The sequence below is a fragment of the Nematolebias whitei genome, chromosome 16 (assembly GCF_014905685.2).
Source record: "Nematolebias whitei isolate Nwh7 chromosome 16, NemWhi1, whole genome shotgun sequence".
NCBI lineage: Eukaryota > Metazoa > Chordata > Actinopteri > Cyprinodontiformes > Rivulidae > Nematolebias > Nematolebias whitei.
Window position 1 is genome coordinate 16,978,936 of NC_056513.1, and position 23,747 is coordinate 17,002,682.

Consider the following 23,747-nt stretch of genomic DNA (forward strand, 5'->3'; position numbering starts at 1 on the left):
GTAAGTGCATTTTCTGAACCACATGATTTTTAAGCACGCTTGTGTGCAGAAGTAATACTTCAATAAATTTAATACATAAAATATGTTTATTGCATTTTAGATTAAAGACAATTACATATTTAATGTCACACAACATAAAAAACTTAGTTTTTATACATTTGTAAACAAAGCTGCCTATACACCCACCTGGATCAGAAGGACCCTTATGCACACAGGTCTCTCTTGAAAATGAGTTCTCGTGACTCAGTGAGACTACTTGTATAAATAAAGGGTAAAAGAAAAAATGAAAACTCCGTATGATCTTTGTGGACTTCACGTCTACCTTCAATACTATGATCCCCCAAACCCTGATGGACAAACTACTCGCACTAGGACTAAGCCCCTCCATTTGCAACTGGGTCCTAGACTTCTTAACAAACAGACTGCAGTCTGTGAGGATCCACAACTTCTCCTCCACCATAACCCTCAGCACTGGCTCCCCTCAGGGATGTGTGCTGAGCGCTCTCCTGTTCACTCTGCTCACATATGACTGTGCACCTACCCAACCAGGCTGTCATATTATAAAGTTTGCAGATAATACAGCAGAGGTGGGATGCATCACAAACCACGATGAGTCCAGCTACAGGCAGGAGGTGGAACACCTGGAGAGCTGGTGCAAGGAGAATAACCTTCACATCAATGTGAAGAAGACAAAGGAGATGGTCGTGGACTTCAGACGGAACAAACCCACCTGCCCCCACCTGAACATAGGATCTGCGGTGGAAGTGGTCTCCAGCTACAAATACTTGGGTGTGCACCTGAACGACAACCTCAGCTGGGGAAACTACACTACCAGCCTGATCAAGAAAGCTCATCAGAGACTCTACTTCCTCAGGCGGCTGAGACAAGCTGGTCTGGGAAGCTCAGTCCTCACCTCCTTCTACAGGTGTGCAGTGGAGAGCATCCTGTGTTACACACACCTTGCACAAGGATGGCAAGACACAAAAGGTGATTGCTAAAGAGGCTGGCTGTTCACAGAGCACTGTGTCCAAGCACATTAATAGAGGGGCGAAGGGAAGGAAAAAAATGTACAAGCAATAGAGATAACTGCACCCTGGAGAGGATTGTGAAACAAAACCCATTCCAAAATGTGGGGGAGATTCACAAAGAGTGCACTGCAGATGAAGTCAGTGCTTCAAGAACCACCACGCACAGACGTGTGCAAGACATAGGTATCAACTGTCGCATTCCTTGGGCTCGCATAACACCTGAGCAGTGCCACAGACTGATCGACTCCATGCCACGCCGCATTACTGCAGTAATTCAGGCAAAAAGAGCCCCAACTAAGTATTGAGTGCTGTGCATGCTCATACTTTTCATGTTCATACTTTATAGTTGGGCAACATTTCTAAAAACCCTTTTTTAATTGGTCTTAAGTACTATGCTAATTTTCTGAGATACTGAATTTGGGGTTTTCATTAGTTGTCAGTTATAATCATCAACATTAAAAGAAATAAACATTTGACATGTATCAGTCTGTGTGTAATAAATGAATATAATACACAAGTTTCACTTTTGGAATGGAATTACTGAAATAAATAAACTTTTCCATGATATTCTAATGTTATGAGTAGCATCTGCATATATGTATAAAAATATATACTGTATATATCTATTTATTATTGTTTTTTGTGTCTTTCATTTTTTTCCATAGTTTTTCCATAGTTTTCATTTCTGTATTTATATATTCCTATTATTTTGTATTTGTTTAAACAGCGCATTGTTCTTACAAACATACAATTCACGGTGAATGTGGTCTAAATGTATATGTACAGTATTGTATGAAAATGTGTGAGTGAACAAGAAACGGTAAAAATCTGTGGAAGGCTCGAAACGTGCTCGCGTTTCAAAGTCTCGTGATAACTTCGGCTCCGCGTGCGAATGACGCAGTTTGGTGACGGGGGAGGGAGGGAGCGGAGCAGCGCTGTAGGGGAAAGAGGAGGAAGCAGCAGCTAGGATGGCGGAGGCACACCTCTGAAGGTAAATCAGTTTTAGCCTTGACCAACATTAACGGCGGACGTTTTTATCCCCTCTTTAAGGTTCGGCGACGTTCAACACAATCATGTCGCCTGCTTCTGTTGGCGTTGTGTTTGTCGCTAATGAGTTATTTTTTCCGTGGCGAACGCGAACGCACTCTTTTGTTCAGCTTCAGAATGGCCGCTGTTTTCTGTTTTTTTCTTCTTCTTTTCTTTCACTTCTTTTCTTTAAGTAAACAGCGCTCAGGCAGAGTGTTACAGCTAGTCTGCGTTTATTGGATACCTCGGCTCGGCCCATTAACGCTCTTCACCGGCTGTTCTCGCTGGCTTGTCCGCTGCCCCGCCGCTCAGCTGGCTGCTGCAGAGATTTCCCGTCTCCGGCTCGTAGTCGCGTCGGACGGGCTCGCTCTGCGTCCCACAGCGGCTCTGCTCGGGCCTACGTTAAACACACCTCTGCTCCGGATGCTTGTATTAAACGTTACACACTTGTCACCAGCACCGCGTATACTTTGGCTTTTCAAACCGTTTGTACGTAATGTTATTGTCTCCTGCCTGAGAAAACGTAACGTTTTATTACGGTTAGCCTGTAAGCTAAAGCTAGCTGACGTTAGCAGCTTAGCAGTCTGGTAGAACTGACGTTAGCTTTGCTGTTGACGTTTAGCTTAGCTGCTATTTCCTGCTTTGTTGCAAGACGTTTTGTCAGCCTTTTGCGATTTGTGTTTTTATTCATTGCCTTCTATTGTATGTATTGAATTCCCAATCAGCTTAATGAAGCATTAACATATGCCATTTAACGAGTGTATTAGCTATTTGCGTTAAGTCGCAATGAAAGGGTTTATTTATTAGCGTTTATATCGAAGGTATTAGTCAGATTTAGTGATCGCACGGTGTCACCAATTCGTGTCAGTTTCTTTGCCGTCCGTGTTCAGTAAACATTAATCTGTAAAAGCGACTTGACTTCCCGACTTGCTGGCTACCGATTTGTCGGTAATCTGTTTGTGAGAATCTGTCTTCTGCACACGTAGCAAGTAAACTAGCTGGGTCATGTGGGGTGCTGTGTAGTATCAGCAGCTACCTCACCTCTGTTTCGCAATTCTTCTGATATGTCAGGCACTCAATAAGCGGGACTCAAAGTCCTCATTATTTTGGGTGTAAACACAAGTTGTGCGCACACTGATCAGTGCTTCAAGTGCAAATCTTTGCGTTTTGACACAAGTTTGTTTTGATTGCCCAGGTTATGTTTGTTCTGTTATTAGCTAACGGTGTAAATCTTTTGTTTTTTCATAGAGAGCAGGAAAATGGGAGTTTGCTCCCCTTCAAATGGACTGGTGTTAGTAGATGGGCCCAAGATATCCTTAATGGAAACTTCATTAGTTTGAGTGTGGGAAGTCCAAGTAGCTCTTTATGGTGGCTTTGCGGTGGTGCTGATGGACACACATTAGCTTTTTTTTTCATCCCTCTTTAAAATATTTTTGTTTAGCTCCATGTCTTCATGAATAGTGGTTCCTTATTCACATAATGACAAAAGTGCTTGCATTGTCACTGTTAGATCAGTGTTGGTTTAGCCTTATGTAAAATCAGGAGCCAAAGCACTTCAATTAGATAATAAAAATAACCCTTACCACACTCACCCACATGTTAGGACAATACACAATTATGAGTTGTAATATAAACGCTGTAAGCGGACACAGAGTGGCTGTTTTCCGATAAAAGCAAATAATTTGTTTAGCCTTAAAGTGATTCTGTAACTCCACCATAGTAAACACGGTTAATGGGTTGTTTTGATTTTTTTTTAATCATTATTATGCCTCCTCTTTTGTTGGATAAATAGCTAAATGCATGCTTTGGTGGAGCGGTAAGTTAATGTCAACACTCCATGGGCTGTGTTTGTTTAGTCACAGTAAGCAGATGTCAGGTTATGCCGAGTATATAGAAGAGATTTTCTTGAACTGTTGGGGAGAAAAATACACACTGAACAAGTTTGGTAGCTTTTTAAGCATGTGTAATTCTTCCAAACACTTTCAAGCTTATATATCATAATGTATTAGTTTAGACATTTTTTTTAGTGTATAGCCTTCATTATTTGTTGAGACATGAAATGTATTTTTTGTTGTGGGAGAAATCATTTTGTCAAGTATATTTGCAACACTCTAATTTTAAATGAAGGAAGATCGCAAAGTGCTTTACCAGAAGTCAAATGTAAATGTGTGGTTTTTCCCCCAACAAAACGATTACCAATTGTTTTGTTCTTCGTTTTTCTTCCTTTGAGGTAACGACTATTTGACATTGAAATTGTTGTTATTTTCCAAAAGTCACAGTACAGTCGTATGAAGCGCACAAACAAGGGTTGATCTGCTTAAACTTTTTTTTTTTTGGTTCTGTTTTTGTTGTTGTCAGACTTTGTGTAAACATGTTCGTGATGTCATTGCCACTAATAAATATTCAGTAGAAAATAAACTTGCTTAATGTAATTGGAGGTAAAAAAAAAAAAAAATCATTTTTGACCTTTTAGTAGAAAACATCAGTTTGTAAATTGATTAACAGAATCTTTACAGACAATGGTTCTTTTCAGCTTTATTGGTATTGTGTCAGGACAGGAACAAAAAGTACAACCATATAAGGAAGTGGCTTGTGCTGCTAAGTTTACATCGTGGCTCCGGCAGTTCGGTTGGTCTGGGGATTCTCATTTATTTGTTACTAATAATTATGCACACATGTCTGTTGCAGCCACTGTTAGAAGCCACACTAGTTATTTATAATGAGCAAAACAAATAACAAATACTCAAATCTTTTAAATAATACACTTTAAGTCACTCTCATGTTAAGGGTGCATTTATTGACTATTTTTTCCCGCAAAATGTCATGTGACCTGTTGTGGCGAGGACTTTGAAGGCCCACTTCTAAAGATTACTCTCAGCAGTTTCAACCTTTTCTTTCAGCTCAGATCCTGAGCCAAACCGGCTTCTCTTTTCGTTTTGACTCGGCTTAGCTTTTGCTGTTTTATACAGTCATCGGTGTAGACGAGCTTCCAGTGAAAAGCTGTTTGCGATGTAAAGATCTTAACGTCTGCGTTTTAACGCGCCTTTTCTTTTGAGCAAGAGAGGTTGAAGGTGATTGTGTTCTCAGCATCTGTCAGGCCATGTTTGTTGATTTGAAATTAAGTTGGTGTGCAGTTAATTTTGGTAACATGAACAGATTTTTGTGGTCTGCTGTAGTGCTGCTTAGCTCATGTTGCAAAGACAAGACGCCAAGCCTGTGAAAGAGTTGTTTTTAGTTGTTTGGTTCACGCGTAGAGACAAATATACTTGAAAGTCTTCATACATGTAACTTTTGTTCTTTTGTTTAATGCAGCTTCCGTTAGTTATTTTGTTTGCATGCATTTATTTTCCACAAATCTATTAGTAAAAATAATTTAGAATTTGTGAAGCAAGGATGTGTACTTTATTTCCAGCATAAGCTTCATTTTGCAGTTTGTCACAGATGTTATAAAAATAGAAACACACTTTTTTTGGTCCACATTATAGTTTTTGTCTCCAGTATTTTGAGTTGCATGCTTTCTTTTATAACCATATTTTCTCTGCAAACCTTTTTTTATTGTTTACATTTAATTTTTTTTAACAAAAAAATAACAGTCTGACCCAAGTTTGCTTTTCACTGAACAAACAAAAAGGTTGAGAAAGAATGAAAGCAGAATTTTTATTTTTTATTAAACCAGATGAGTCTCATTAAGATCGCAAGATGGCTTTTTCAAGGGCTCTGAAGGCAGTACCACCAAGTTCCAGATCAAATATAGAAAAGTTCAGGTTAAAATAAAGACAGAAGAACATTAATCATAAAAACATACAATAACTGGTAAAGAACATAAAATAGATGGAAGCAAGCGGTAAAACTCAAAAATTCAACATGTTTCAAAGGCATGCAATTTAAATAATAAATGTTAACAAAATGTCTTTTTTTCTTCCCAACAGCAATTTTCAGAGGGATCGAAACAAATCTTTGGTGAACCTGGAAGCCTGAAAGAACTTCATTCTAAAGGGCCAGGGATTGTGTGCAGTCCAAAGACAAGCATGTGGCCCATGGATGCCACAGATCACCTGTGTCAAAGGAATACTGTCATGCCGTTTTAGCAAAGGAAAACATCGTCACAAGTATCTGAAAGACCTTTGGATAATTCAGCTTTTATTTTAAGCAACATCCTAAATGTGTTGGTCTGCATGGGGATGTTTCTTTTAAAAGATCTGACTGTTCATGTTATTTTGTTTCTAAATAAGTAACCTGAGGACGAGAGAGTCCCATGAGCATCTTTGCTGGGCTACTAATAACGTCAACATGAGTAGTACTTTAGGCAAAGAAAAGGACTCAAAAGAAAAAGACCCCAAAGGTGGTCCGGCAGGTAAAGAAAGGGAAAAAGAGGCCAAGGCTTTAGCCAGCTTAGTCAAAGACGGTGGCAAAGAAACAAAGACCAAAGGGAAAGATGCCAAAGAAGGAAAGAAGGACACAAGCAGCTCAACACCGGGTGTTGCCTTCTCTGTTGACAATACAATAAAGCGGCCAAATCCGGCACAAGGTACACGCAAGAAATCCAGCAATGCAGAAGTTATCAAAGAGCTCAATAAGTGTCGGGAGGAGAATTCAATGAGGCTGGACCTATCCAAACGGTCCATTCACATGTTGCCCACCTCTATTAAGGAGTTGACTCAGTTGGCTGAACTCTACCTATATAGCAACAAGCTACAGAGCCTACCAGCTGAGGTGGGTTGTCTATCAGGCTTGGTCACTTTGGCCCTCAGTGAGAACTCCTTGACCAGTTTGCCTGATTCCCTGGACTCACTGAAGAAGCTCCGAATGCTTGACCTCCGGCACAACAAGCTCAGAGAGATCCCACCTGTCGTCTATCGGCTGTCTTCTCTGACCACGCTGTACCTGCGCTTCAATCGCATCACAACTGTAGAGAAGGACATCCAGAACCTGTCCAAGCTCACCATGCTCAGTATTCGTGAGAACAAGATTAAGCAGCTACCTGCAGAGATAGGTAAGTATTTCCATTCAAACTCGGAACAGTCCTGCTGGGTGTTGTTGGGTTCATGCTAACGCTTGAATAAATTCCAACTGTATGTCTAAATGTTGTTGTGACCCTCAATATTGTGTTTAGGGCATTGTCTATTAAGCGAGAATTAGTTATGGAATTGGTTAGCTGAATTGCTTGTGGATCTTTCTGCAGGTGAGCTATGCTGCCTCATTACTTTGGATGTTGCCCATAACCAGTTGGAACATCTACCAAAGGAGATTGGAAATTGCACACAAATAACCAACCTCGACTTGCAGCACAATGAGCTCCTGGACCTCCCAGAGACGATTGGTAATTTGAGTGTAGCATGTTCATATCTTTTAGACTTTGCATTTAAGTCCTTCAGTATATTATTTTTTTATAAACAGTGTTTTTCAAAGTATGTATATTTTATATCAATGTTATTTTTATTATAAAAACAAGGAATAGAGCAGTAAAAAAAAATGCATAGAAAACACATAATTGAACACATCTTTTGTTTTATTTTTATTTTTTCAGGCAATTTGGCAAGCATAAATCGGTTAGGTCTGCGATATAATCGATTGTCGGCGATCCCCAGATCTTTAGCCAAATGTCGAGAACTAGAGGAGTTAAACCTCGAAAATAACAACATTTCACTGTTGCCAGAAGTAAGTGGAACACATTTTTTTAAAATTTCAAATATAAGTATAAATAAAGTTTTTTGAAACTCAGTGAAGTATGGAAACATCAACCACATGTTTTATTCCAGCCATCCATCCATCCATAGTCATCTCGTATAAAAATAATATTTTCAGTGAAAGCTTCCATCCTCTAATTTTTTGTTACGTCTTTTTCATGGCCAGGGCCTGCTGTCGAGTTTATTAAACCTGACAAGTCTTACACTGGCGAGGAACTGCTTCCAGTCGTACCCTGTGGGTGGACCTTCTCAGTTCTCCACCATTTACTCCCTCAACATGGAGCACAACCGTATCAACAAGATCCCATTTGGTATCTTCTCCAGGGCCAAGGTGTTGAGCAAGCTTAACATGAAGGTATAGTTGACTATAGAACTCGTGACATAACTTAAGGGAATTGTGATATATACTGAATATATTTTTAACAATGGTCAGGATGTGACTGTTAAATGCATCGACCAAATGTTGAATACAAACAAGCCATGGTGTCCATCATCATGTAGCAAAGCTAGTTTGCTTTACCCTGTTTGTGCCCAGATTGTTACTGGTGGTGCACAGCAGAGGTAAGGAGTTGTTGGCCTGCTGGTTCTGGTTACCCCAACTCTGTCTGTCTTCTTTGGGCTTCAGTGTGGGTTCTTCCTAAATACAAAACAACAACCACCCAACCTCCAATAGGAGCAAAGACCTATAATATTGCACTGTGCAATGTTTTTTATGTATCGGGTATTTATTTATTTGACCTTTATTTTACCAGGTGACATATTTGTTCTCATTTACAAATATGACCTAAATGTTCTAAAGATTAGGTTATTGTCATATGCAGATCAATACAATGTCAACAATGTAATGAAATGCTCAGGACAAGAAAAAACATCTTGACTCGCCAAAAAAACAACAAGAAATACCAAAGCATGCAACAAAAATACAAAATCAAAGAGCCAAAAGTGAAAAAGAAAAACATCCATAGCAGCATGGTCCTATTAGCAGAGCGGTTCTGTTGGCAGTGAGGTTCTCTTAGCAACATGATCCCATTAGCAGCATGGTACTGTTAGCATTGTGGTTCAGTTAGCAGCATAGTCCTATTAGCAGAGTGGTTCTGTTGGCAGTGAGGTTCTCTTAGCAACATGATCGCATTAGCAGCACGGTTCTGTTAGCAGTGTGGTTCTGTTAGCAGCATAGTCCTATTAGCAGAGTGGTTCTGTTGACAGTGAGGTTCTCTTAGCAACATGATTGCATTAGCAGCACGGTTCTGTTAGCAGTGTGGTTCTCTTAACAGCATGGTACTGTTAGCAGTCTGGTTCTGTTAGCAGTGTAGTCCTATTAGCAGAGCGGTTCTGTTGACAGTGAGGTTCTCTTAGCAACATAATCCCATTAGCAGCATGATACTGTTAACAACGTAGTCTTTTTAGCAGAGTGGTTCTGTTGGCAGTGAGGTTCTCTTAGCAGCATGGTCCCATTCACAGCATGGTTCTGTTAGCAGTGTGGTTCTCTTAACAGCATGGTACTGTTAGCAGTGTGGTTCTGTTAGCAGCATAGTCCTATTAGCAGAATGGTTCTGTTGACAGTGAGGTTCTCTTAACAGCATGGTACTGTTAGCAGTGTGGTTCTGTTGGCAGTGAGGTTCTATTAGCAGCATGGACCTGCAGTGTTGTACTCTGTCAAAAACAGTCTGTTAAATTGAATATCTGTTAATGTTGAATTCTTTCAGAAACAGTATTGTTGTCCTTAAATCAGACAAACTGAGTCAAAACTACAGTAAATGTGCTGTCACACAAAAAAAATCCATGTTTTACAACTTAAAGAAATAAACTCAAAGATGGTGAATTCACTAACCTCATCAGTATTGTTCATGTGGCTTAGCTGAATGTGAAGTTAAGAATCAGAATAAGTGTTATTATCATTCTGATGCATGCTCAATAATCCAGGTAGAAAAATCTAAAAAAAGTTAACTCTAGCCCTCTGGAAATTCAAAAAACAAAACAAAGCAAAACAAACAAAAAAAAAGTAGAAATGTTTCGTCTTTCATCCGAAAGACTTCTTCAGTCTGAGGTGCTGTATTCAGCTCAGTCTTATAAATAGCACCTTCTCAGAGTGGATCAACCAGTTTGCTGCTGACAACCAAAACCAGCTGCTCACATGATCAAGAAGGACCATCCGCCTAACGGTGCTGAATACAACACCTCAGACTCAAGAAGTCTTTCGGATGAAAGACGAAACGTTTCTACATTTTATTTTATTTTTTGTTTGTTTGAATGTCCAGAGGACCAGATTTAACTTATTTAGACTTTGTTATCATTGTACTGAAATACAGTGAAATTATGTTTGTTCAGTCGTCCAAAAGATGGGCGGAGTGCATGTTGCTGCTATTACTGGAGTGTTGTGTCCTTTTTTCAGAAAACTGTTTTGGATAGAAAAGGGGGAAAAAATTACATTTATTTACATTTACACAGAACAGTGTCTTGAATGGATCTTTATTTGTTGAAAAAAATATGCTAAGAGGTACAGAAAATATAAATACTGGCTATTCTACTTTTGTTTTTAAATATAATTTAAGAGGAGAGTCTAAAAAGCTCTTAGTATATGCACATATATTTTTGAGCATTTGCAATTTTGTACACTAATTTAGGGCTTCCTCACTAGTTGAAAGTTATATGTATAAAAACATAATTTAGTATTTTTTTCAACCTCTGTGTATTATTAGTATTTGGAAAGCATTTCTGTTGATGCTAGTACCATCTTATCTGAATATATTTTCTCCTGTCATGCATTGTACATGCCACCGTGCCTTCCTCTGCTGATGTTTTAAAAAGATTTTCCATGAGCTGAGTTACCTTTTGATGACATTAAAGCTTTCCCATTTTATTCTACAGGATAACCAGTTAACATCTCTGCCACTGGATTTTGGCACATGGACCAGCATGGTTGAACTTAACCTGGCCACTAATCAGCTGACTAAGATCTCAGAAGATGTCTGTGGTCTCGTCTCTCTAGAGGTAAATCATGCACAGATGTACATACAATTTAGTGAAAATTATAATTAACTGGGAGTTTGATTTAATATACACTTAAGACTAGTGATTTATGTCATGAGCATGAATCGCATTGTAAGTCTGTGAGTTTTTGGAACTGTTGTTAATACCTGAAACACGTGGTAAACTTAACACAGGTTTTGTATAAATCTTGAGATCTTATAGCAAAATTTCATTCATACAGTTTGTCACACTTTGGGGAATTTTACTATGACTTGTTTGGTATTAACTTAAAACAAGCAATTTTTTTGTTGGTGTTTTTGTGAGTGGTTTAGAAAATAATACTACACTTTTCATTTATTTCAAGACATTTCTGTCTTTAATTTGAATTACTTTTCTGTCTTCCAGGTGTTAATATTGTCCAATAACCTTCTGAAAAAGTTACCGCATGGTATTGGGAATTTGAGAAAGTTGCGAGAACTCGACTTGGAGGAAAATAAGTTGGAATGTCTACCGATTGAAATCGCTTACCTAAAAGATTTACAGGTAATCTTTCCTTGCATGCTGTGCTTTTTGTTGTTCATATCTTTGAAGAATATAAATGTTGGTTTTGTTTTTAATATATTTTGGCTTATTTCTTCATTTCTATGGAGGACGGATGGAATGTGACAAAAAGAAATGCATAAATACACAATAATGAAATGTATCATTTAATTATTTAAAAAAAAATCATTAAATCATTAAATAAACAATTACACTATTAAACACACCATTAAATATACAATTAAATTATTAAATATACAATTAAATTATTTATTTCATGATTTATTCACATTTAATTTAGTGACATTCCACCCTTGTGTCATCATGAAATTATGTTAACTGTCAGTCTTACTCATCAAACTCAGTGGGCGGGACTAACGCTGAGCATGTGGAATCCATTGCTTCCGTCTGATGTCAGTTCAAACATGGCAGCTCCCTCCATGTTAAGGTGACCAGATTTCTGAAGTTAAATCTGGGGACATTTCCAGCTCAGAGTAAAAAATAAATAAATAAAAGGTTATCAAGATGAAATTAAGAAATGGGGACAGTTCTGGTTTCATAATTTTTTTTATATTCATGTTTAAAAAATAAAACGCAGCAGGAATGTATCTCTCCACACTGTTGTTAACATTTCCTAAGAGTAAGAAAATGAACAAGTGGTCGATTTGTCTTTGATAGACCAAACTAAAAATCTGTGTTTTTGTCCTTCATCATATAAGGTCCTTCTCAAAAAATTAGCATATTGTGATAAAGGTCATTATTTTCCATAATGTAATGATAAAAATGAAACTTTCATATATTTCAGATTCATTGCACACCAACTGAAATATTTCAGGTCTTTAATTGTTTTAATACTGATGATTATGGCATACAGCTCATGAAAACCCAAAATGCCTGTCCCAAAAAATTAGCATATCATGAAAAGGTTCTCTAAACAAGCTATTAACCTAACCATCTGAATCAACGACATAACTCTAAACACCTGCAAAAAATTCCTGAGGCTTTTAAAAACTCCCAGCCTTGTTCATTACTCAAAACCGCAATCATGGGTAAGACTGCCGACCTGACTGCTGTCCAGAAGGCCATCATTGACACCCTCAAGCAAGAGGGTAAGACACAGAAAGAAATTGCTGAACCAATAGGCTGTTCCCAGAGTGCTGTATCAAGGCACCTCAGTGGGAAGTCTGTGGGAAGGGAAAAATGTTGCAGCAAACGCTGCACAACGAGAAGAGGTGACTGGACCCTGAGGAGGATTGTGGAGAAGGGCTGATTCCAGACCTTGGGGGACCTGCGGAAGCAGTGGACTGAGTCTGGAGTAGAAACATCCAGAGCCACCGTGCACAGGCGTGTGCAGGAAATGGGCTACAGGTGCTGCATTCCCCAAGTCAAGCCACTCTTGAACCAGAAACAGTGTCAGAAGAATCTCGCCTGGGACTGCTGCTGAGTGGTCCAAAGTTATGTTCTCTGATTACAGTAAATTTTGCATTTCCTTTGGAAATCAAGGTCCCAGAGTCTGGAGGAAGAGAGGAGACACAGAGTTCACATTGCTTGAGGTCCAGTGTCAAGTTTCCACAGTCACTGGGGTGCCATGTCATCTGCTGGTGTTGGTCCACTGTGTCTTATCAAGCGCAGGGTCAATGCAGCTAGCTATCAGGAGATTTTGGAGCACTTCCTGCTTCCATCTGCTGAAAAGCTTTATGGAGATGAAGATTTCATTTTTCAGCACGACCTGGCACCTGCTCACAGTGCCAAAACCACTGGTAAATGGTTTACTCACCATGGTATTACTGTGCTCAATTGGCCTGCCAACTCTCCTGACCTGAACCCCATAGAGAACCTGTGGGATATTGTGAAGAGAAAGTTGAGAGACACAAGACCCAACACTCTGGATGAGCTTAAGGCCGCTATCGAAGCATCCTGGGCCTCCATAACACCTCAGCAGTGCCACAGGCTGATTGTCTCCATGCCACGCCGCATTGAAGCAGTCATTCATGCAAAAGGATTCCCGACCAAGTATTGAGTGCATAACTGAACATGATTATTTGAAGGTTGGCGTTTTTTGTATTAAAAACACTTGTCTTTCATTGGTGGGATGAAATATGCTAATTTTTTGGGACATGCATTTTGGGTTTTCATGAGCTGTATGCCATAATCATCAGTATTAAAACAATTAAAGACCTGAAATACTTCAGTTGGTGTGCAATGAATCTGAAATATATGAAAGTTTCATTTTTATCATTACATTATGGAAAATAATGACCTTTATCACAATATGCTAATTTTTTGAGAAGGACCTGTACAAAGCATTTCTTTAGACTCTGATTTTGGGATTTATTACCACACTTTGGTCAAACTCTGGCGGTTTTTAAATGTGCTTTAATAATGATGATGATTTAGTTTTTAAAGAGCAGATTATTTTACATGCTGTCTGTTCATTAGATAGTCATTGCAGTTGGGCGGGATGGACAGTGCTTTGGCTTCCAGTGTGCAGACCCCTTCACATTTTGCAATGTTTATTGCATCACAGGGCGTTTCTATCTTCAAACTTGATGTAAAACAGTTCAGACATTTAAAAAAAGCATTTTTTTATTGTGTGATTATATCAAATTATGCCTTATAAGCCTCACTATTTTTTTTTTTTATACACTTGTAGATTTTTGAGGTGTTTGGCACGTTGCGTTTGTGCTCTGTGGGGGTCAACCCATCTGTTGCAGGACTCTGTGTTCTTCTTGTCACTGAAGATAGGTTTTTATGACTCTGCCTGGACGTGTGGGCTTGTTGCCATGCCGCAGAATAAATATGGGACAAATTATATTACATTGCGTGACAGATAAAATGCAAATGTGTGAAGTGTCTGAAATGTTTGCATAATCCTGGATGATTTAAAGCATGTTTTTACAAAGAGGAGTACGAGTTCCATCTTGCAAACATACTTGAATCTGTGGATTTAGATCACAATTATCACAATAAATAGTTTTTTAAAGTTTAGAGTGGTTACAGGAGCACCTCATTAGTGGTGAAAAAAAAGAAGAATGTACTCTTAAGGTTGACTAACTATTATCAGACCAGTGTAGGAAGGTTTGTGGTCAGAGTGGTCTCTCTGTGTCCCTGTTCAGACCTGGCACTTATCCATCTTGAGTAATTTGATCACAAGTGGTCAGCTTTGATCGGGAGCGTTCACACTTGGCTGTTAGTTGTGTACTACAAAATGTTTTTATGATCCGATGCCAACTATGTGCTTTGTACATAAATACACGCAGTGTGCTATCAGCTGAGCAACAATGTCTGCTGATGTCTCCTGAAGAATTACAACACATTTACACATCTGAACTGTATTATTATTACCATATTATGACATTACCGTTGTTCAGAGCCATTTGAGACACATTTTTGCAGAGTTACACACTGGTTCTACCGAGTTCTTTTACTGGTTTGCTGTGCCAAACAGTCAGACTTCATAACTTTGACCATGTGACTAAAGTATAATTGAGTTCAGGTTATTTATGTGATGCCAGTTCACAACAAAAGTCATCTCAGGGCACTATACAAAATCAAAAAGAAGTCAAATTCATAGATCCATTAAACCAATTCAAATTCAACGTAGGCCTTCAGTGAGAGTGGTCTCTGATGGTAGTACTACAGTACTATGGACATGTGGGAATGGTTATGTTGGATTTTTATAAAGCATTGACTTGTACAAAATTGTAGCACATTTTCTCTTTAACAGGCAGCCAGGGAGAGTGCCTCAAGTACATTTTCAGTTTGCTTTGCTATAATTTATGAATTCTTTCAGACGCATTGTGGTTTATCATAGTGTGATGAAACTTAATTCTTGACTGGTTTTAGGTGGCTTTGTAATAATAAACACATTCTTCTGAAAATGAAGAGGTACGAGAATCGATCGCTACTTTATTTATATGCGAGGGAAATAAAAATGATTAAAAAAGAAAAAAGATTCCAACTTACTTTGTTGTCATTCAAACCTTTACATGGTAAAAGGAAAAACGAACAAACAAAACTAATAAAAAACAGTTACCCAGGACTTGGTGTATACTATGATTTAAAAAAAAAAACATACATATGGTAAAAATGCATTAAAACTTGATAAGAAATAAGAAAACGTAGCATACAAAAGTATCATAGAAAATTTTCCACAATTGAAAAGGAATAAAATTAATTAAAAAAAAAAAAACATAAAACCATAGTAAACAGATAGATCAGCACCATCCATCCATTATCTTTACTCGCGTCTTCCTTTTTGGGTCACAGGGGTCACTGGTGCCCATATCCAGCTATCACTGTGTGAGAGGTGGAGGGCACCCTGGACAAGTCTCCACTCCATCACAGGGACACAGAGACAAATGAGACATTCACTCACTCACACCTAGGGACAATTTAGCTTTACCAATCAGTAGGCCTGTCGCAATAAACAAATCAATTAATCGCGTGATAGATGAAAATGATCAACCTCATTTTCATTTATCAGTTTCTTATCGTTTTTTCGTGTCTCTTTCTACAGAAGACTATGGATGATAAAAGTCTCAACTCCGGTGCACTTCACTGACCCATCCCTTTCTCTTTTCTCTTTAAAATCTGTTTTAAACATCCAAATTTACGTTTTTGGATCATTAAAAGTAGCTAAGCTGAGAAGCTAAGCGAACAGGCAGACTTCTTGTAAAAAAACCTCCGTCTTGTCGAAGCTCCAAAATTCATGGTTGAAACCCGTGCCTTCATGTAAAAAGTTGTTATTCCTCTGCAAAAAGAAGCTGAGAACTTGTTTACTGATTTTTTTTATTTATTAAAAGCTTTGTGTGAAAAATGCTATGCTAAAGAGCTCAAACCACACAGAGCGTCCGCCATTTTGAGAACCGAAAAAAGGGAAGGAGAGACAGCCCATGTCACGTCAAGGGGCCTCCCTCCCATTTTTTCTTAGAGACGCGCTGCTCGCTCCTTAACTATCCATCCTTTGGTTCAGTTTTATACTGCCATCCATGGTCGAAAAAAGGTACTACACTCAAAACAAATTAACCAACATTTCTTCTTAAATTTGACAATAATTACCAATTATTGTCAAATTTCAAACAATATTATCGTTTATCGCAATAATTTCTGAGACAATTTATCGCCCAGCAAAATTTGTTATCGTGACAGGCCTACCAGTCTAACATGCATGTTTTTGGTCTGTGGGAGGAAACAAAGTGCCCGGAGAAAACCCACGCATGCACCGAGAGAACATGCAAACTCCACCCAGAAAGGTCCTCAGCTAGGCGACCTTCAGAGGCAACAGTTCTACCAACTGAGCCACCATGCTGCCATGATCTAGCACCAACTATAGTGAATAAACAAGAAGTAAAAAATGAAGTTAAAGCAGGACAAATTCTTTGATAGATCTTTAGAAAGCCTTTAGAACTTATATCATCATCATCGTAATGTCTAAAGCCAATTAAAAACCTGTAGAGAGACGTGACTATGGCCGTTTATGGAGTCTTCTTGAGTCTGATTAACATAAAAAATTAAACTGATAAACAATCCTCTACCTTGTTTCTACCTCTCTATCTTGACTTGTGGAAACCTGCTAGAACAATTAGATTGTGTTGCCACCAGAGCTTCTATTAAAGGTTACACTAGAGTTCTGAAGACCATTTGTTGACTTCATAATAAATGTAAGAGATTCAATTTAATTTATGCAAACATGTAAACGAGTCTGGCTACTTTTGTAATTCATTTGCTGGATTCCTTACATGGAGAACTTTAGTAATTGTCTTTTATGTATGTGAATGTTTCTGTAAAGTGCCCTGAGACAACTTTGTTTTGATTTGGCGCTATATAAATAAACTGAACTGAATTGAATTGAATTTCTTAACAACAAGAAGTTATTGAATTTTTAATAACTAGTTATTTTTGCAGTAGATTATTACACAATTAAACAAACTTTTAATTTTGTAATTATATCCAATTGGTAAACATGACTCATTATTCTGCAGCGCTTTAACTAAACTTCCCAAATCCAACTTCAATAACTGACTTGTGATACTTTCCAATTTGTTTTAAGTTTTTTTTTTTTTTTTTTTTTTTAAGCGTAAACAAGTACTGTTTGTGTTTTTGGTTGTGCTGTTAAAGAGTTTCTCTTTCTCTTTTTTTTTTTCTTGTCAGAAATTGGTGTTGACAAATAATCAGCTAACTACATTACCCAGAGGCATCGGCCACCTCACCAACCTGACCCATCTTGGTTTGGGTGAGAACTTGCTGCAACAGCTGCCAGAGGAGATTGGTCAGTATTTTCTGTTCACAGCACTGATATCTTCAGCGCAAACATTCGGGAAGAGTTAGGAAGTCCCTAGTTGATTCACCAACACAGCGCTGTCCCTCAAAGACTGCACAGTTAGTGAAAGCCAGCAGCTCAGGGGCCGGACATCTAGCAAAGTAATTATGTAAATAAACCAAGTATTATAATGATCTGTTACCTTTTAAATAAGTTTTATTGCATTGAACCATAAATGCAATAAACAGAACCCAAAACGCAAATCCCAACTAGAGCTGCATTCAGGCCCAAAAAATCTGATCTGACCCGGCCTCAGCCCGCAGTCATAATTTCCGAACCCTACCTGACCCGATAAATTGGCAGTAATTACAGGTCCGAACCCGGAAAACCCCCCAACATTTTTAATTAGTTATTAACAGTCGGGGACGCGCAGCTGAATAAAAGCAGCATAAGATTCTGAGCTGAGGGTGTTTGTCCTTTCATGGCCATAAAAAATAATTGAAACCCCATTTCTGCCGGCGCTCGTCTGAATTACTGAGACACGCTCTGACTCATGCGTCTGCTTTGAGATCTCCCCTGTTTGGGTCGTCGGCCGCGTGCGTCCACAAAGTGCAGCGGCACAATGAACGTCCATTTGGGCAATGGATCGCTGCCTGGCAGTACAGTCCCATCTGAAGCTTAACTGAACTTCTTACCTCTTTCAAGGCCGGTCAGCTCGAGGTGAAATGGCCGTGTGTGGCTGGTGGGTGTATGGCAGGCCATGTTATCATATAATTGGATCGCGGCTGACCCTGACCTAATTAATAGCCCGTGACCGGCCCAGCCTGCCCATTAATCACATTGCCGGTTTTGGGTTCGGTTTAAAAATGACAGCTGTACCCCCCCCCCCCCCCCTTTTAATGAACTCATTGGTGGGCCGGACTGAACTAGCAACTTTCCACTTGTAAATTAAAGCCGTTCAACGCCACATGCGTTGCACACGTGAACCCCGTCTGTGATCGTAACCAGCACCGTAGACATACAGCTGTAGGGCAGCTCTATACAGCTCTGGGTGTACACACGTAGTCTGTTTGTCATATGTCTGCGTTTTACCTGCTGCGTGCTGATACCACGTGACACTTTACAGCCAATACCGAAACTTGACACCGAAAGAAGAGTGACGTTTCAATCCATACACCGACCAACGCAGTTCGGTCTGTGCCATAAAAGAACCTCGGTTCAGTATACACCCCTAATCTAGCTACTAAATTTTACTTACAAGCAGTGTCCCTGCTCGGAAATCCTCGTGGACCGGCTACCACCTGTCAAGATTCACAGATGGGTCTGGAGGTCTGGTTCTGCCCCAGTTCGGTGGGTTCTGTGTGGCTCTCTGCATCCGCTGGGCACCGAAGTCACTGTAATAAGCGCCAAACTTTTTCGGATCAGATCAAAACTTTCCCTCTAGTTTTTCAGCAGAAGGAAACGGGGCTTCTGAGCAGGGCCCTGTTGACTTCTGGGAAATGTGGTCATTATGAGCAGGATACAGTGGAGGCTTATTGAGAGAAAACTACAAAGTGGTGGCGCCTGTCCAAACAAATTTTTTATTTTTTTTTACTTTTTACTGTTCAGTACTGTATCCAGCACTGTCCCAATCACGTGATTAATATTAAAGTTGACAATCATGTGTCCTGTACAATCTTTTATTTTTCCTCGTTTTCAATCTTACTTTAAAAAAACACCGTAGAGTGAGTCTGCGAAAGTCAAACCGCGAAGTAGCGAGGGACTATTGTATTTTCACAACGTGGCAGCACGGCTCGCTGGCTGCTTGGCCGCAAACACCCTGAAGTCACCGAGGCTGCAACAGAAAATTTGTCTAATTTTCTTCAGTTTTTTTTTCATAATTGCTGCACAGTGAGATGCATGGAGATATATTGGTAAACATTTTCCAGAACAAAGTTTTTACAATCGTTACTCTATACTTGTATGATTTATTGCCACTCTTACTGCTGTCAGTGTCAAACCTTGTTTTGCATGGGTTGGAGAAGATGATTCATCTGACACTGTTTAATGTTTCTAGGCACTCTGGAGAATTTGGAGGAGCTGTACCTCAACGACAACCCCAATCTGCATAGCCTCCCATTTGAGCTCGCCCTCTGCAGCAAGCTGTCCATCATGAGCATCGAGAACTGTCCCCTCACCCACCTGCCGCCCCAGATTGTCGCAGGAGGTCCCTCTTTCATCATCCAGTTTCTCAAGATGCAGGGACCGTACCGTGCCATGGTCTGAACCAAACGCAGCTCAGTGCCATCTCCAACCCCTCCGCTTACTCTGTGCCCTTTTGCCTGCCTGCCCCCAAAACGTGTATCCTACACCTTCAAGGAAACCAACTCATCACAATCAGTGTCGGGGGCAAACGTAAAGAGCGAGTTTGAAGAGAGCAAGGTTTTGTTCTCCATCTTTGTGCAGAAACGAGGCATATCTGTGGAGATTTCTACGTTGCTCCAGAGTTTATCCTGGTCAGTTATGACCCCAGCCACCGCCGCGCCCCCCCCTTACATTCTGAATCATAAATGAGGAACATCTTTCCATCTGTTTTGCCAAAACTGAGGATATGTAAAGTTATATATACTAACTGCGAGCTGCGAGGGAAGTCCTTCAACTTTTGAAATCACGCTCCATTGCCAATGTATATAATTACAGCATCCGTTATGTGAGCAAGGATACAACTGTATGCAAAAACAAAAACGTCTTTTGGGACTTTTTATTTACTGCTGCTGCTGTAATTTTAAACTCTGTCATCTTGATTTATTTTCTTTTGATACTCTGGTTCTTTTTTTTTATCATAATCTTCCCCGTTCATAACTTATGTTAATTGTTGCTTGGTCATAGAGAACAAAGGTCTAATGTTTTATTATTTTTTTTAATGGGTGTTTTTTTTTTTAACTGTGCCTATGTTTAGAGTGATCCGCTGGTTCATTTCTAAACAGATTTCACCATGAAGAGACAAAGACATAAATTATTTCATGTTTGTTTTTTTGATTGCTTATTAATTTTTTAAGTGTATCTTTTGCATTAATCTGTTGTGCAAGTGATATTAGTTGTAAAATATGAAGATTCTTTTTAACAACTAGCAGCAGTAGTTAGTCATTAAGCTAGTCGTGTATACAAATGATAAATGCCAATCGTTACATGCTTGGGAGGAAAGATTTGATTTTTTTAAATTTTATTTTATTTTATTAATCTGAAAGATTGTTATAGTGGGTCCTTCTGGGTATTGGGTGGGGGGAATTTCCAAGGAAAAGATGGATGTTTTATATATATGTATACAATTTCTGGTTGTTGCCTTCAGTGCAATTTTTATTTCTGTTTACTTGGTTGACGTTCTCTCCAGTGTTGGGCTTCATAGCATCATCTAGTTGATCATTGACCAACATATCAAACGTTTTTTAAGATATTTTTTGAGTCTCTGGAGCAAATGGTGAGTGTATCCAAGCTTCAAAAAGATTTGATAATAAATCATCAACAGGTAATTTTAAAAATCTAATTTTTCCAATGTTTTTGACAGAGTCTCCAACAGAAATGATTTGTGTAGATTTGTGATTTAGTTAAATATATTTTTTGTGCCACACTGTCCCAACGATGCTGCTGCTTTTATGCACTTTTTTTTTTTTTTTTTTTTTCCTCCATTGACATCCTTTCTATGACTTCTTTTGAATTGGGGGCATTTTGTTTTTTAAGTTTTGTTAAAAGGTTTGACATGTAAATTTGTATCCATTAAATATACATATTGATTTTGGAAGTCAGAATATTCTAGTAATTTTGGTGACGATATTAAAGGAGATCACTTGTCTTGAACTATAAAAGTGGCTGTAAAACCTTTTCTATTTTCCATATCCTGCTTTTATTTTAGGTAAATGGATTATTGCAGTTAAATAACCCTTTTTATTTTATCTTTACAAACGTTCTTCCCCCTAAATGATTAAACCTGTATTCATTTTGTATTTTTAACCCCCCCCCCCCCCCAAGAAACCATTTATTTAAATTTAATTTAATTGCTTTGATATTTCAGTCCTAATTCAAGTTTGTGTTGAAATATGTGAAGGTTTGCAGCAGCTTGAGGTTTCACTGAGCTGTGGTTCAGACTTATGTCACCATAGTTCTTTTTTTTTGCGGGGGGGTCCAATTTTTTTTGAGGGGGAGGGTGGGAACAAACAATGAAATGCTGCTTCTAATTTACCAGCAGAACCTGTTGCTGCTTTTCATTGACTTAAACACAAGCTGTTGAAGACGGATGGAGGTGGGACAACGATCCGCTCCCAACATGGAGACAAACTTCGCTCCAACACCTAACAAAGGACAAACCCACAGTTTTCTTTTTTTTTTACATTGGGCCCTGGTGGTTTAAATGCAGATCAAATCGTTTGGACTCAACAATGACGAAACAACAAGGTGCATATTTGAGCTTAATGCAGTTTCTAGTACAAGACTGTAAAAAAAAAAAAAAAAAAGACAAAATTGTAAAAAGGGCTTTCTGTGTTCACGCTCAACACACCAGAGGCATTGCATTCCTGGGTTTTCTATAAGAGCTTTGGAAGTTTCTTTATTTGTGTATTAAGCAATTGTCTGGAAAAAAAACATGCCTTTGAGTACTCGATAGTGAGATGTGCATTAGGTATGCAGCATGAGTGCTGTGACCCATTTTTACATACAGTTTGAACTTTTTCCACCCGTCGTGTTGCAGCATGTTCAGTGGCAGTATATGGAGACGAGAGGAGGCTGCAGACTTGGAGAGCATCCCTCCGTCATGTGGAAGAGAAGCTCACCCACTGGTTCATTCAGCTCCAGGTGTTGCTAGATCAAACATGGTGCGTTCAAATGAATTGGTTTATTTGTGTTTTTTTTTTTTTTAATTAGCTGTTTTGGACCACAGTTGTTTTGCTCCTCTCATTTTTCTTGAAGTTTTCTCGCCTGGTTACTGTTGTACCGGCATGTTCGGACGCATCTTGACGGTATGTCCGGGTCAGAATCGGGCGTTCCTGGTGGCTTCGCCAAGTGGGTGCATCTGCAAATGCTCCCCATTTCTTTTGTATATTGCAAAGGGTGTCGACGCATTGTGTGCCAATGCTTGTGCTTAACACTGACGAGCAGCCTTAATGGTGTTTTTCTGTGTTCATCGTGTCTACGGCCACCGACTGTACTGGATGACGAGCAACAGGGCGTTCTACGATGTAAATTAGAACCTTGTCTTTTCTTTCTTTTACTCCGTACAGGAATCTGATGTTAGGCTCAGTATTACAACATCTGGTTTCGGTGCATTGGAAGATGCTACGCTACATGGTGGATGTGCTTGTGTCTCACCCATCTAGCATTAAAGGGGAGCTCCACCAACAACTTGCATTATTGTTTTGTGAAGGCAGAGCTTTTTCAGTTTCTGTTCATGAGTCATATCAGGTTTGAGTGGTCGCAGTTTAAGGCTGAATTAATTGTTGACTATTATTATGGAATGTGGAGTTTGTCATATCTAGAGCTCAGAGAGGCTGTTTTCTAAAGAAAGACTTTGTTTTATTACATGATGTTGATCGTTACAGCGCACAGCTGCTTCATAAAATACCACGTTTGAGGTTGAACCTTGTTTCATAAAATACCACGTTTGAGGTTGAACCTTGTTTCTTTGCGGAATGGCCCTTTAATGTGCAGCTGCCTGCTCTTTTCCCACTTCTTGTTGACGTGCATCACATTTTTTATCGCATCTCCATACACCGACACGGCAGCCCCAAGTGCAACAAGCAGAACCTTTACAACCGTTTGGTTTCACAAAAAAAGATCATTTCTTTACTTTCGTTCATGTTTCGTTCAGACTAAACACGGAAAAAGACTTTTTTTTTTTTTTCTTGGCTGCGTGAGCAGATGCACATACGACTACCTCCACGAGATCCAGTCTGAGGTGTTCCTACGTTTTTGAACAGCAGATTACGTTTTTTTTTCCGTTACAAAGCTTCGTTCTCTTGTTTTCTAATATATACGCCTCCATTAGGACTTAAATAGCAACCGAGAAACGGGAAACGCGCACCGATTTATTGACTTGGCTGTAAATGACGACCTTAATCAACGCCGCCCTATTGTAAGACAGTTGTCTTTAAAACTAGCAGCAGAGTGCTGCTCTGCAAACGAATGAAGATGACAATGTTCTGTAATGTTCTATATGTACATACATCTTTTTAACTGTAATAAACTGATACATATTTACAAGTTAAC

General features: G+C 39.1%; 1 protein-coding gene across 1 annotated transcript; it reads left to right on the top strand.

Moving 5' to 3' along the window:
* The first annotated feature begins 1,962 nt into the window (after positions 1 to 1,962).
* On the top strand, positions 1,963 to 20,203 carry shoc2 (SHOC2 leucine rich repeat scaffold protein). Its single transcript, XM_037689732.1, has 9 exons — positions 1,963 to 2,019; positions 5,984 to 7,047; positions 7,237 to 7,374; positions 7,582 to 7,712; positions 7,908 to 8,096; positions 10,610 to 10,732; positions 11,117 to 11,254; positions 17,405 to 17,522; positions 19,570 to 20,203. The coding sequence occupies exons 2-9, from the start codon at positions 6,345 to 6,347 to the stop codon at positions 19,776 to 19,778; spliced, it is 1,749 nt and encodes a 582-aa protein (XP_037545660.1). The 5' UTR covers positions 1,963 to 2,019; positions 5,984 to 6,344; the 3' UTR covers positions 19,779 to 20,203.
* Positions 20,204 to 23,747: the final 3,544 nt, after the last annotated feature.

What these genes read in the sequence shown, in the direction of transcription:
- shoc2 (XM_037689732.1), top strand. Translation starts at nt 6,345, where the DNA reads ATGAGTAGTACTTTAGGCAAAGAAAAGGACTCAAAAGAAAAAGACCCC. An exon ending in GGACCTCCCAGAGACGATTG is followed by an intron (nt 7,375 to 7,581) that starts GTAATTTGAGTG and finishes TTATTTTTTCAG; the next exon opens with GCAATTTGGCAAGCATAAAT. An exon ending in GTGGTCTCGTCTCTCTAGAG is followed by an intron (nt 10,733 to 11,116) that starts GTAAATCATGCA and finishes TCTGTCTTCCAG; the next exon opens with GTGTTAATATTGTCCAATAA.